This window comes from Oncorhynchus kisutch, linkage group LG17 (assembly GCF_002021735.2).
Source record: "Oncorhynchus kisutch isolate 150728-3 linkage group LG17, Okis_V2, whole genome shotgun sequence".
In the NCBI taxonomy this organism is placed as follows: domain Eukaryota; kingdom Metazoa; phylum Chordata; class Actinopteri; order Salmoniformes; family Salmonidae; genus Oncorhynchus; species Oncorhynchus kisutch.
The window spans coordinates 69,285,824-69,300,762 of record NC_034190.2 but is presented as its reverse complement, the minus strand read 5'-3'; the positions used below and the strand labels follow the sequence as shown (position 1 = coordinate 69,300,762).

Here is a 14,939-nt window from a genome sequence, read left to right as displayed (position 1 = left end):
AGCCAGACTGATGATGTCTTTTTAAAACCTAATTTCTCCATTCTTCTGCTTTCATGTTATGCTCTAGTCTCTTAACGTTTACAGCTTCCTGGAATATGTGAATTTTGGTTGGGTTAGTTATTGCATATGTACGTACAGCTGGTTTTGGTACTATCATATTTTTAACAGTGGAGACCGGTTATATGCATTATTATATTCTGTACGAGGTTGAATTTTGTTCCCCTCGAGCCGTATGCCTTCAGAAACACTAATCCACTCAACTTGCTAGGTGTTTGCCTTCCCACTGTCATTGTGCATCAGCTTTAAAGCTAGAATCCTTAATTGAAACAAAAGCGGATACCCCACCTCTTTGGTAAAACGCTGACGGCTGGGTCTGGAGAAATGGAACCACTCATTCATGGACAGAGCTATGGATGCAAGGACTGACCACCCATGATATAAAATATAGTTAACCATGTTGAGGCTATACAGTGTTTACCAACATTGTAAAACATGTATATTTGGGGTTTTAATGGGGTATGATCGTTGAACTTAGTTTGAGACAAATTATATTCTTCAATAATAAATGGCCATAACATTAATTTAAGTACAAAAATTAATGTAGGAACTAAAGATTCTAGCTTTAATTCCATGGCAATAGAGGACAGGGTGAGAAGTCTGGTTTCTGACCAGACAGACACCCTGCCCCTCATTCCCACACAAGGAGAGGAACACCCCCTCACTCCCCATCCACTGTCCCTCCAAAACCTCAAGCCATTTCTTTAGTTGACAACAATGCAATTGATCCCAAAAGCACTTTGCCTTGTTTTTCCATTGTGTGAACTATGTAATTTGTTACAAAATGTTACGGATGTGTGTAAGATCATTCATTCACAATTTCGGACTAATCTGCATCAATCTTTGACGTTAAAATAATAAAATGATTTAAACATTGAACCTAAATCTATTTTATACAATGTTTGCTGCAGCCAATTGGTCTTGTCATTCAGTATTGTGGCTTAGGGTTGGTTGTGTTTTAAATAAAGTGCTATTGATAAATATTCACTGCATCATGTGTTTATGATTTGATTCCTAGATGTACAACTAGTGAGAAGTGCTCTGGAGTCATGGTCAGATATAAAAGGAACACCTTTATTGGTGAATTTGACATGGTTATTCAGTATTCAAGATTTTTTTAAACAAAGTACATATTGAAAATCTACATATGTTTTGTACTTCCTGCCAGTGTGGTTCAACCCATGCAAAAAATTCTGAAATAATTTACTCTTTTTCCATTCCCATAAAAATACATTCATGATATAGGAAAAAACAAGTTGCACACTATATTAAGAGAATATAGTTTCATAGAACATGGTAATAAGAAAGCAAAATTGTGTGCAGTACAGTGCCATTCTCTTGGCCATGTGATAATCATCTTGCCCGGCAGGACGAGTGACTCATGGGTTGTTTACATTAACCACCAAATTGTGTCAGTAGGGCAGCAGGTAGCCTAGCATTTGGGCCAGTAACCGAAAAGTTGATGGTTCGAATCTCCAAGCCAACTAGACGGGGGGGGAAAAAACCTGTCTGCCATCAAGCAAGGCACTTGCTCCTGTAAAATCACTCTGGATAAGAATGTCTGCTAAATTACAAAAAATGTAAATGTGGAATATCGTGCCTCAGGAGTGCTCTAAAAGTGAAGCTGGTGCTTAATTGAGGTCATCTCAAATCATGTTTTTCAGGTCTTTTCATTTACAGTACTTTACTAAGTCTACTTTGAGGTCTTGATATTGGCCATTTGAACGTGAATTAAGAGTAGCCAATCCAGTGGGTTTGAATCACCATCTGAACCTTAGGTGGTTTAGAATTTGATCCACTCATATCCTTCCCATTGAGTCAGATGTCACCCAGGTTGAATGCGATATGGTCCTCAAACAAAGCGATACACAACATGATGGCTCCCCCTGCCAACAGGCCCAGGTTCTGTAGCAGGAAGCGAGTCCAGGGTCCCATCGGGCCAGGATCACCATGAAGCATCTCAGGTAACTATTGAGGGGAGAGAATGACATTTTCACACCATGGAGCCCAGCAGAGTTGTACTGAGCTGGGCCTGGTTTCCCAAAAGCATCTTAAGGCTAAGTTCATCGTTTGAACCTTTCATAGGAGGTTAAATCTCCAAGCTGTTAACCAAAACTATTGTTACTAAAGTTGCACTTAAATCGCTTGTTATTTACTGACCACTCAGAAAAGGTCAGTGTGTTAGATGTGTTTTTTCCCAACTGTCACATTATACAGAGATTTTCACTAAACATATAAACATCTTAATTCTCGGTCTCTAACCGCTGATAAATTCCCAAAGGATAAAAATAGGTTTCAAATGAAAACTGATAAATAGGCTACATAGGCCTATATACTGACATTTATTTAAATACATGTTTGTTCTATTTTGCCATTTGGCTACTGTCAAAAATGGCCAAATCTTGATTTTGTGCATTATTATAAGGCACGTGTCAAACTAATTTCAAAGAGGGCCGAGTGGTTGCGGGTTTTCGCTCCTCCCTTGTACTTGATTGATGAATTAAGGTCACTAATTAGTAAGGAACTCCCCTCACCTGGTTGTCTAGGTCTTATTTGAAAGGAAAAAAACTAAAATCAGCATACACTAGGACTCCACGGAATGAATTTGACACCCCTGTTGTAGGATAAGCATTAGAATAAGCCGCCTCAATATTTGAAGCCATAGGTGATATCGCTCTAGGAGTTGATACATTGTCAGTATTGTGGAATAATTCTAATGTTAAGGTAAGATTTTAAAGGAGAAAGCTGATCCGAGACCAGCACTGCCTTACTTTCGATCAACAAAATGCCGCATTTAGCGAACATTCTCTCTGCGTGGCGTTTTAGGAAATGTGTTACATAGTCGGCCATTGTAGGAAAGATGCATTGTTAAAACACTCATAAGCCTAAGTTTCATCGCTATAAGGAAACCGGACCCTGGCCTGTTTACACATCCACCCTGCTGGGAAGGACAATGTGAAAAGAAGATATCAGCCAGCACAGTATGGTTATGGTTGCCATTATCATTAAATCAATGGTACTTATAAAGCCCTATTTACAACAGCAGTTGTCAAAGTGTGTTTAGTGTGAAACTGTACGTGTGGAAATCGATCCACTCTAGTGGCTCACCATGTCAGCAAGGGCCACGTAGAGGAAAACCCCAGCGGTGAGGGTGAGGATCCAGGGGGAGATCTGAGCAGACTGGTGGCCCAGGACAGAGCCAGTCAGCAGTCCCACGAAGCCCAGCAAGGCTGAAACAGCACTGAAGAGGACTAGTCGGCGAACAGGCCACCCTGCTCCTAGCAGCACTGCCAGGTCACCTACACAGACAGTCAACACATTGAATGAACCGTATACTCCATGGAACATTACAGATCAGAGGTATACCTGAAAATTTAAACATGGATTTTATGATGCGTTGTACCTTTGTAGCCTACAGTACATACTGAGTGTACAAAACATTAAGAACGCCAAACCTAATATTGAGTTACTACATCCTCTTTTCTCCCTCAGAACAGCCTCAAATCAACAGCGCATGGAATCTACAAGGTGTCAAAAGCGTTCCACAGGGATTCTGGCCCATGTTGACTCCAATGCTTCCCACAGTGGTCAAGTTGACTAGATGTCCTTTTGGTGGTGGAACATTCTTGATACACACGGGAAACTGTTGAGTGAAAATCCCAGCAGTGTTGCAGTTCTTGACACATTCAAACTGGGTCGCCTGGCACGTACTATCATAACTTGTTCAAAGGCATTTCAATCTTTTGTCTTGCCCATACACCCTCAAATGGTACACAAACACAATTTAAAAATCCTTCTTTAACCTGTCTCCTCCCCTTCATCTACACTGATTGAAGTGGATTTAACACGTGATCATATCTTTAACCTGGATTCACCAGGTCATTCTATGTCATGGAAAGAGAAGCTGTTTTTAATGTTTTGTATACTCAGTTGAAAGGGAAGGTTTTCTTGTATACCTAGCTCGTGAGGAAGCTCATGACAGAACACCGCTATCGTGGTGCTGAGACCTCCAGCCAGACTCTGAGAAAAAGCTGCACCAATTGCCAGACCGTCAGTAAGGTTGTGGATTCCGTCTCCCATAACCACCATCCACACCAAGCTTCCTATCCCAGCTTCCTCCTTGGAAGGTGGGCCATGTGAATGGCCGTGACTGTGCTCAGAGGATTGTGTCTCACTCTGCAGAGCAGTAAGCTCCCTCTCTGGATACAGCTCTATACTGGTGTTCTGCTCCTTCCTCTTAGCCTTCTGATGACAAAACAAAGAGCATAAAAAAATTTTTTCCATATGAGTGAAACATTCACAACTGAATACTAATGGGTCTAATGTATAATTTTCAGTCGGGTTTTAGAAAAATACTCCACTGATTCATGTCTACTTTACTTGACTGACTTCATCAGGAAAGAGATTGATGAGGGAAATCTGTGTGGAATGGTACTGCTTGACCTACAGAAGGCCTTTGATACAGTTAACCACTGTCTCCTAATCTCCAAACTGGAGGCACTGGGGTTAAGCAGTATCCCTCTAGGCTGGGTAAAGTCCTATTTATCAGGAAGGGAGCAAGAAGTAGAGGTTAATGGTTCACCGTCTCAGGCAAAACCAATGATTTGTGGCGTTCTGCAGGGGAGCGTGCTTGGGCCTCTGCTGTTTTTATTGTTTAATGATATGAAAGATGCTTGTTCTTGCCATCTTTTTATTTATGTGGATGACTACACTTCTGGTGTCTCACAAAAGTAAAACTGTTGGAGAGCATACTTAGCACAGAGCTTATTAACATTAGCAAATGGCTTGGAGATAAGACATCTCTGCACTTAGGGAAAACTGAAGCAATTATTTTTGGATCCAGACCTAAATTGTGCAGGTCTTCTGAAATCAGAGTGGAGTTAGGGGGTGACTACTAAAACCTCTATTAGCTACTTGGGATGTATCCTTGATGGAAGTTTGGGAGGTGTGAGCATGGCCAATAAAGTGCTAGGGAAGGTTAATGCCGGGACTAGGTTTTTGTCTGGAAAGTCCACGCTGCTTGATAAGTCTCCATGAAAGTGCTAGCTACTGCCCTCATTCAATGCCATGTTGACTACGCTAGTACTTCCTGGTTTGGGGGCTTATCTAAACTTATGAAGGGGAAGCTCCAGATTGCCCAGAATAAGCTGATCAGGGTAGTATTGAAGGTGAGTCCACATACTCGCATAGGCAGTAGCTGCTTTCAGGAACTAAACTGGCTGCCTGTTGAGGCTAGGGTGTCCCAGATTAGACTACGTTTGATTTACAGGAGTATTTATGGTCCTGCGTCCAGATATCTAAGTGATTACTTTCCTCGTGTTAGGGATGCACACTATCACATCACCAGATCAGGTGTTGCTGATGTGTGCTTATACAGGTTCAGGAGTAATGCTGGGAAAGGTATTTTCTTGTATACTGGAGCCTCAGAATGAAAGGAGTTGCCTCTGCCCATAAAAACATCCTCTCTGGGCAGCTTTAAAAATACGTTTGATGTCTTCTGTGCCCATATGAATAACCTCTATGATGTAACTACAATGAGATAGATGTTCTTCTATGTTTTTTGTGTTATTATTTCCCTGCCATACTGTGTTGGATCTTGTCTAGCCATCTTGTCTCAAGAGGGCCACAATGGAAATAAGTCCCAGAATTTGTGTGATCCTCCGAGATGATTTTATTCATGTGCATGTATGGCTTTTCCAAGTTATATGTGTGCTTGTTTTTTTAAATGGTCAAATTAATAAACTAAACTACAAGACCAAACAATCCACCCTGCTTCCCTAACAAAGACTATATAGAACCTCTTCACACTTTTTGTAAAAGTGGCTACACATATTAAAATGTGAACTTGCTCCGTGTCAACCACTACCTCTAGTGCACAACACTCCCCCGACAGTTGGCCCCTTGAAGCAGAGCAATGTAAACACAATTGTCTTGTTGAACCAACACTCCTACGGTATAAATGTAAATAGCAGAGCCATGTTTTTGAAACAGCTGAAATGTAGACATTTTCTTAATATTTTAGACAGATTTTTACCTGAAATTGCAGTAACAGCCTGTTATATTCTGACATTTTCACAGTAGCTGTCAGCTATATGCACTGAGCTACATAAAACTATGGAAGATCATACAAATGTAGATAGGATATGTTTTTTTCATTTGTAGCATTGTGTGGTGATTTCAGAGGTGGCGCACACAGACACTTTGTTGTATTGTTTGTATACATTTTGTTGTATATTGTTGAATTTTTAGTTTGTGTGACTTTCCTTCTCTCAGTGTATCAGTGTTTTGTTACTTGTCATGTTTTGTGTGAACCCCAGGAAGAGTAGCTGCTGCTTCTGCAAAAGCTAATGGGGAGCAAAAACAAGTAAGCACCACAGGTCCTAGAGTGGGGTGGGGGGATTGTTTTCCTGGGGCCCAGAGTTTTTCCTGATCTGGTAGTAGGCTAACCTAACCAACACTGGACCCTAGTTGTAGTGTATGCCATAGTAATAAATCAGCTGTAATTTTTATTAATTTTTTTAAAGCAGTTTCACATGGGCTATAAATGGGACCAGATCATTTTCTAATCACGTCATATAACTTCTGGCCCTAGGGAGGATGACAACTTTAAAACCCCTTACACAGAGAACTACGATTGGACATTAAAAAAAAGAACAGTGCCGAGCTCACTGTATGGCTGTTTGCATCATGTAGGCCTTTGCATCTGTAATGAAAAAGATACTATGAGTATGTCATCACTATTGTGCTGATTGATTAATTCCAGTCAGTAATTTTTTATTAAAAAGGCCTAAGTAGCCTAGCTACTGTGAACATGACCCAAATTTTATCAAATTCAAATTTTCTCAGAATACAAATCAAATTGACCTATTTTAGGCTATAAATACAAAGATGAGGCTATAAAAAACATGATTATTTTTCTCCTGGCCAAGCCCAAATGGGATCAGATCGCATAGGCTTCTCTAGGCTACCTGAAGCTGCGGTTGTTATCAATAGGCTACTGCTGATCAGACTGAAGAACAGACTAATTGTGCACGTTGACAAATCACGAGGCATTTTATTTTATGGCGTTTATGGACTTCCATATAAAACAGCTCCTCGCAGTGAATTCACTTATACCCACTTTGTCGCAATTTGCTTTTACCTCATGTAATGATTTGCATGATGATGCCTGCTTTGTCGTAATGTTGTAAGGTAGGCCTAATGTACCTTTATATTCGTATTAGAGGTTTAATCGCTCATTTTTTTCCGATAGGCTGTCACTTGAAGACATGCTGTTATAGCAACTCAGTGCTTATGTCTTGAAGATAACGTTTAATGAGTGAAGCCTACAGATAAGAAAATAACACTAATTGTCTGCAGATACATGCTTGTAAAATGTTGCATTATTCAAGAGTATAATATGGTTTGGTTGCATTATTCAATAATGTATTGTGTTTTAGAATAAATGTTTCTATCATTGTTGAATAGTTTGTGCTTACTGGATACAGAAATATTTAAGGTCAATTTGAGCTGCGGACCAAGAATGTCATGTGGCCAGCCACAACAAAATGTTAGGCAAGGATGTAATGTGGCCAGCCACAACAAAATGTTAGGCAAGGATGTAATGTGGCCAGCCACAACAAAATGTTAGGCAAGGATGTAATGTGGCCAGCCACAACTAAATGTTAGGCAAAGATGCAATGTGGCCAGCTACAACAAAATGTTAGGCAAAGATGCAATGTGGCCAGCTACAACAAAATGTTAGGCAAAGATGCAATGTGGCCAGCTACAACAAAATGTTAGGCAAAGATGCAATGTGGCCAGCTACAACAAAATGTTAGGCAAAGATGCAATGTGGCCAGCTACAACAAAATGTTAGGCAAAGATGCAATGTGGCCAGCTACAACAGAATGTTAGGCAAAGATGTAATGTAGCCAACTACAACAAAATGTTAGGCAAGGATGTAATGTGGCCAGCTACAACAAAATGTTAGGCAAAGATGCAATGTGGCCAGCTACAACAAAATGTTAGGCAAAGATGCAATGTGGCCAGCTACAACAGAATGTTAGGCAAAGATGTAATGTGGCCAGCTACAACAGAATGTTAGGCAAAGATGTAATGTGGCTAGCTACAACAGAATGTTAGGCAAAGATGTAATGTGCACACACAAAAACATTCTTGAGACAAGCCAAAGATCAGAAGCCGAAGTCTACACCCCTTTGTCGGTGATTGGTCAACAGTAGGGATTCTTCAATTAAGTGTTTGTTGTCGTTCAACAACAGACAGCAAGTTTTAATGCAAAAAAAATGACTTGAAAAATACTGCACAACACATCTTGGTTAGATTTAAAAATTGCACAACTAAGATCTCTGCAAAAATGTAAAAATGAATGACAGATTTGTCTTAGATTAATTCTGATTTATGAGGAAGTGTATACTGGCTACGGCATCTCAAGATGGACAAACAATACTATTGCCACTTTTCTAGCTAATGTCTTTTAAAGGGGATATGTGAGCACATTCGTTCGGTTCACTTAGCCGAGTTTGGCTAGGCGCCAGCTGGGCCTAGCTCCTCAGTGGGTCAGCCTGGCTCCAACGTGGGTGGACCTACGCCCTCCCAGGCCCACCCATCCATAGATTAGGGCCCAATGAATTTATTTCAATTGACTAACTCAGCTAAATCTTTAAAATTGTTGCATTTATATTTTTGTTCAATATACTATGCACAGTGTATTATAAAACAGTGACAACAGCATTAAACTTGCCCCTTTATTATCTTAATCCAGCTAACCTTGTAATGGGTCTTCAGTCCTAGAAGGCTCTCAAAGATGAAAAGGAGGTAGCAACCTCCCAGCACGCAAAGGCCCTTCAGAATAGAGTCCTGTTCTTCAGAGTGGTTTGAGTGTGGCCCAGTCTTGGCCTGCAGGACACAGATACAACAAGACACGGTTTTCACTATCAGCAACAGGTTTTACCTTACAACATTTACTAATAGATTTTACAAATTCACCCTCCATGACTAAACAGAGACAGCAGCACTGGTATTTATTTAGTGTTTGACAGTTTGGATGGGTACTTACGTGAGGCAGGAGATGCAGCAAGGCATCTCCACACAGCGTCCCCACAGCCAGGGCTGTCATTGGGCAGAGGAAGGAACGGAGGCGGGCGGGTGGCAGGAGGGGTACCAGGCTCAGAGCCAGCAGAGACGGCAGGCTGATCACAACCAGAGCCAAGGAGCTCCATCCCAGAGCTGCAAAACAAACAATATATTGTATTCATTTAGATGTTGTATTCATTCTGCTTGGTCAATAGGGTATTGTAGTTTCCAGGGTTATGTTAAGTTTAGGTGTCATAAATGTAAAGTTATGCAACGAGTTTTAAAACATACTATATCGATAAATCATTTCCTGTCATAGCTGGTAGTTTCATTAATGCACCTTTGAGAAAAGTCACACTCCGTTCTGACTCCGCACCATGGGTTTCTGGGTGGCGTAGACACACGCCACTCTCAATCTGGTACAACAGAGCTGGGCACAGGAGGGTGAAGTGGGCAGGAGTGATGTGGGATGCCTTTTCCAGACCGAAATTCCACAACAGCTGAGTAACGTTCAGACACTGAAAAGGAAAGGGTTAAAAGTCATCACTGTCCACAGAAACTGTTTATGTATGGGGAATGTTTTGATAGTGGATTCTCTCATTAACTCTAAGAGTGGTTTATTTTGACAAAAGGGACCCAAAACATTCATTGGCAGGCATGTACAACAGAACACCATTTTCCTTTAACTTCCTCCTTATCTTAACAATTTTGAATAAAAACCTTCACCTGAGAGGATGACATTTAGCCAAGAACAGTAAGCAGAATTCAGTTGTTAACATTGTTCATTTCGCACAAAACATTAGCCAGATCAACATTTTTTTATTGACTACTCACATTCCCATGAAGATGCCTCGTAGTGGGGTGATTTGACACAAGGGAGTCAAACATTCCTTGGACAGAAATAGAGTGTGCAATAGCGGATGACCATAGAAGAATTTCTTCTTTAATCACATGATCAGAGGATAATGTGCTGCCCTCTTCAGACCCAGATCCAGCAGGCCCTGATATCCCAGGCTGTGGAATTCTTTCAGAGGGGGTTGAGAAGAGGCAGCACAGTTTATTTAGGTGTCATTGTGTAACTATTCATAGCTTAATGAACACTAGAATGCCAAAACCTCAGTACTTCAAAAGTGGCTACATACAGTGCCTTCAGAAAGTATTCACACCCCTTGATCCATCCTCAGTTCTCCTATCACAGCAATTAAACTCTGTAACTGTTTTAAAGTCACCATATGGTGAAATCCCTGAGCAGTTTCCTTCCTCTCTGGAAACTGAGTTAGGAAGGACACCTGTATCTTTGTAGAGACTGGGTGTATTGTCACACCATCCAAAGTGTAATTAATAACTTCACCATGCTCAAAGGGATATTCAAAGTCTGTTTTTTTTACCCATCTACCAATAGGTGCCCTTCTTTGTTGAAGCATTGGAAAACCACCCTGGTCTTTGTGGTTGAATCTGTGTTCAAATTTGTATTTCACCTTTATTTAGTTGAGAATAAGTTTTCATTTCACTGCTCAATTGAGGGACCTTACAGATAATTGTATGTGTGGGGTACAAAAATCATGCTAAACAATATTTTTGCACAACCGAGTCCATGCAACTTAAGTGTCTCGTTCAGCAAATGTTTTACTCCTGAACTTATTTAGGCTTGTCACAACACAGGGGTTGAATACTTTTTGACTCAAGACATTTCAGCTTTCATTTTGGATTAATTAGTTAAAATTAAAATGTAAAAAACATTCCACTTTGACATTATGGGGTATTGTACAGTATGTAGGCCAGTGACAAAAAAAAAAAAAAAATCTACTAATCAATTTTAAATGTGGAAAAAGTCAAGGGGTGTGAATACATTCTGAAGGCACTGTATATTGCACATCTCTAACAATCATGGAATCAAATCAGTTGCCATATCTGTCTCACCTGGATGCTTTTACAGAGGGGGGTGGTTGAATAGGCCTACTAGGACTGGGGGTGTCCGTTTCCTGATCTTCATGGTCATGAGATTGTGGGTGAGGGGGTGTCAGAGTGTTATGGTTGTGCCTCAACCCTTGGTGGCTGATCTCCAACACACTGACCTGCCCTAGTCCCAGGCTGCCCAGTAACATCTGAAGGCCCTTATAGTTCAAGGTCCCGTTGTCTCCATACTGATGGAACAGACGGTGCAAGTAGTAGACCTGGAAAAGGGGTATTGACAAGAGTAAATTGTCAGCAAGAAGGATAATCATTAGTGTTAAAACACTCCCATTACGAGACTTATAATAGCTAGGCTACTTTATATTTTTACTTTATTCAATTTTGTTTTACAGGGATAGCGCACATGAATGAATATTACTGTAAAAGTGAGTTTTAGCCTGCCAGCTAATTTAACTGATGCAATTTAGTGCAACCCCTTTTTACCGATGCAATTTAGGTTTAGTGTCTTGTTGACATCAGTGTCTCTCCTGAAAGTTTAAGTTGTAACCTTAGCAACTATGATATCCATAATGTCGCTGTGAAATTAAGTTGTATCACTGATATATTGAGGCCAAATTCAGATATTTGAGATTCCCGGAGAATATAAAAATAAAGCTTTATTTATGCAGCACATTTGACATGGAATGCCACGCGATGTGCTTCACAGGAAAAAAGTTAACAATGAAAATAAAAGCTAAAATATTTACTAAACAACAAACACAAGAAAAACAAAAGTCACAAAACCTGAACGACTAAAAAGCACACACTTTCAAATATGTCCACAGTTTAGGCCCCCTTCAGGTTCCCTGGCAAGCTATTCGAGAGGCTGGGGGCGTAAAAACTTAAGGCTGCCTCTCCATGTCTCTTGGTCTTAGGCTTCAGGATAGTTAAAAGGCCAGTGCCAGAGGACCTGAAGGACCTACTGGGTACATAACTTAAAAGCATGTCTGACATGTATTGGGGTGCACAAACGTGGATTGATTTAAAAACCAATTGAATAATCTCAAACTCACAGGTGCAGAGACCTTAAAACCGGTGTAATGTGTGCTCTCTGTCTGGTCTTGGTCATTACCCGTGCTGCAGCATTCTGTATGTTTTGCAGTTGATCAATGACTTTCTTGGGTAGACCAGACAGGAGAGCATTACAGTAGTCAAGCCTGCTTGTAATAATAGCATTGAGTCTCTGTATCAGCCTGAGAACGAAACGGCCGCACCTTGGCAATGTTCCTCAGATGGTAAAAAGCTATTATGGTCACATTCCTAATGTGTGATTCAAAGTTTAGTTCAGAATCTAAAACAACACCTAGGTTTTTTACTTGGTGTTTTATCTTTATCGCCCGTGAATTAAAATGTGCGGCCAGTTTATCTCTGTGCTTTGGCTCCAACAATAAGTACCTCGGCCTTGTCTTGATTTAGCTGGAGGAAATTGTGAGCCATCCAAGTATTTAAAATCACTAATACAGTCTCAATTATTGAGCTAAAATCCTCTGGTGACGCAGAAATTTCAAAGTTGTGTATCATCTGCGTAGCAGTGAAAATCTATGTTGTGCTTTCTAATAACGCTGTCAAGGGGTAACACATATCAACTGAACAGCACCGGACCAAAAATCAAACATTGTGGAACGTGTCATGTGATATGTATTTTCTCTGAGTTATGTTCACGAAGGGTGACAAAAACTCTCGGCCAGTTAAAAAGGTCCTAAACCAATTTAGAAATTGGCATCATGTTCAACAGTGTTGAATGCAGCATTTAAATCCAAGAGTACTAGGACAGAGAGCTGTTTGGCGTCTGTGTTGGCTCTAAGATCATTTACCACTATTTCTGTGTTGTGGTGGGCACGAAAACCAGATTGGATTTTTTTTATTTTTTATACAGTTGGCATTTAAAAAAATAATAATTTAACTGTTTGAAAATCAATTTATCCCGAATTTTGCTGACGAATGGAAGGTTGGAGATTGGCTGAAAATGTCTAAAAACTGAAGAATCTAGAATACATTTCTTCAGAAGGCATTTCACCATATAAGTTTTGTGCAGTGGGGAAAGTGCCTGTGAACAAGGAGTGGTTAACAATAGCTTTCACTTCTTCAGATATGCAATTAAAAACGGTTTTGAAAAGGGGGGGGGGCTTGGATCGAGTTTAAGAGTGAACTTGTGAAATCACTTTCCTGAGCATGTCTGTGTCAACCAGGGGAAATAAATCCATAGTGCCTTTACCTGGCAGGCTAGGGCACAAATCAAACTTGAATCAAGTCTGATACTAAGCCTAATGTTGGTTATCTTGTCTCTGAAATATGCCGTAAACTCATCACATTTAGATGTGGAGGAAAGTTCACATAGGTTAGAGGGGGGTAGGATTTATCAGGCCATCAAATCGTCGAGAAGAGCACTCTCGAAATATTCGGAATTATCAAATTAGAAAAATTTGCAAAACTGTAATGGCATAGACGGCCTTCCATAATATTCTCACCTGCTCCTCAAAAGCCTCGTCTAAATGTTCGGCTGTTGATACCTCTTGTCGGCTTCCATTTGATATCCTGTCTGTCGTATTCGATGGCGTTTCCACTGTGCCACTGAGAGATGGTCGAGCCCTTGTCCCAAACTCCAGCAGAGGCAGACAGACAAATACTGCGAGCATCAGTAGTGGTGACATCCTAGAAATTAACTGCAGAAAGCAATATGGAGGCAAGTTTATTCAAAAGTCACGTACCGTGAACAGTCTCAACTTGCTTCCAGTTTGTTTATCATTTAGTCTGCCAAATTGTAACACGCAGCGAAACACTACAAAATTGCCAAACTTTATACAGTCCGCGAAACAACAAAATCGTACAGATTTTATTATGCCTACAGGCTACTCACACGGGTTGTTTTTCCCAGTCCTGAAGTACATCTTCTCTTGCCCTGCTGATCTGAGGGTTGAAGAGCCTGGGGTTATTGTCTTTTGGTTTTCTATGTTAATATTATAACGACACGTTAACTGAGTCATGAAACAGATAAGGGAGGCCGCAAAGCATTACTCAAGGCAATTGACCTACCTTTTCCAATACAGCAGGATGGTTTGCCCTGCTCAAGGCACGTGAGAAGTGTTCTTAATATCCATGTCCTGGAACAGAATTGTTGCAATAACTGGGCTACTGCAACATCTTCAACCAGTATAATAATAGTTGGAGGATCTAACAATGTAGCCTAAACAAGGGTTGAATTGAATGAATATCCACAAAAATAATAATTAGCTGAATTCTCTCAACCTTTCTTGTGATAGGCCTACCCTATGCAAATTGTTATCACTTTAAAGGGGCAAGCTGCAGTTGCTACGCTTGTTACTCCAATGTTTGTAAACATTGTACATGCAAACAAACACTGCACAGGCTTAAAACATACTTAGAACTATAACCTTGATTTATTGGCTGGGCAGTCCTTGCATCCAATGCTCTGTCTATTAATTTGAGAGTGGTTACATATCTCTAGGCCCGCAGCTCAGCTTTTTACCAAAACAGAGGTGGGGTGGCCCTTTTCTTATTGTTTCAACCACAGATTGCCCCTTTAAATGTTGAAGAATACATTACAGGTAAGTAGTAGTATCTCACAATCATTCATGAAAGAGAGGGATGAGTGGGCCTAATGGGATAATAGATTATGAGTCTGATTTTAACAGAAGTCCAAAGCGGAGAACTCTTGAACCCCCACACCCTCTCCTGGGCTTTATAAGTGGGATGCACTGTTGAGCGATACATCCCGAGGTGTTTGTGCTGAGATTGTGACAGCCTATTAAATGGCATCCCTTTAATTCAATGTTTTTATTTTACTAGGCAAGTCAGTTAAGAACAAATTCTTATTTTCAATGACGGCCTAGGAA

At 40.5% G+C, this 14,939-nt stretch overlaps 1 protein-coding gene across 1 annotated transcript; it reads right to left on the bottom strand.

Annotated features, from left to right (window-relative positions):
- Nucleotides 1–1,110: 1,110 nt before the first annotated feature.
- On the bottom strand, nucleotides 1,111–14,353 carry LOC109908206 (zinc transporter ZIP10). The gene is made up of 11 exons (XM_020506758.2): nucleotides 14,119–14,353; nucleotides 13,943–13,992; nucleotides 13,554–13,748; nucleotides 11,053–11,306; nucleotides 9,967–10,156; nucleotides 9,473–9,650; nucleotides 9,116–9,285; nucleotides 8,827–8,955; nucleotides 4,014–4,302; nucleotides 3,166–3,356; nucleotides 1,111–2,025 (listed from the first exon to the last, which is right to left on the bottom strand). The coding sequence occupies exons 3-11, from the start codon at nucleotides 13,734–13,736 to the stop codon at nucleotides 1,876–1,878; spliced, it is 1,734 nt and encodes a 577-aa protein (XP_020362347.1). The 5' UTR covers nucleotides 13,737–13,748; nucleotides 13,943–13,992; nucleotides 14,119–14,353; the 3' UTR covers nucleotides 1,111–1,875.
- Nucleotides 14,354–14,939: the final 586 nt, after the last annotated feature.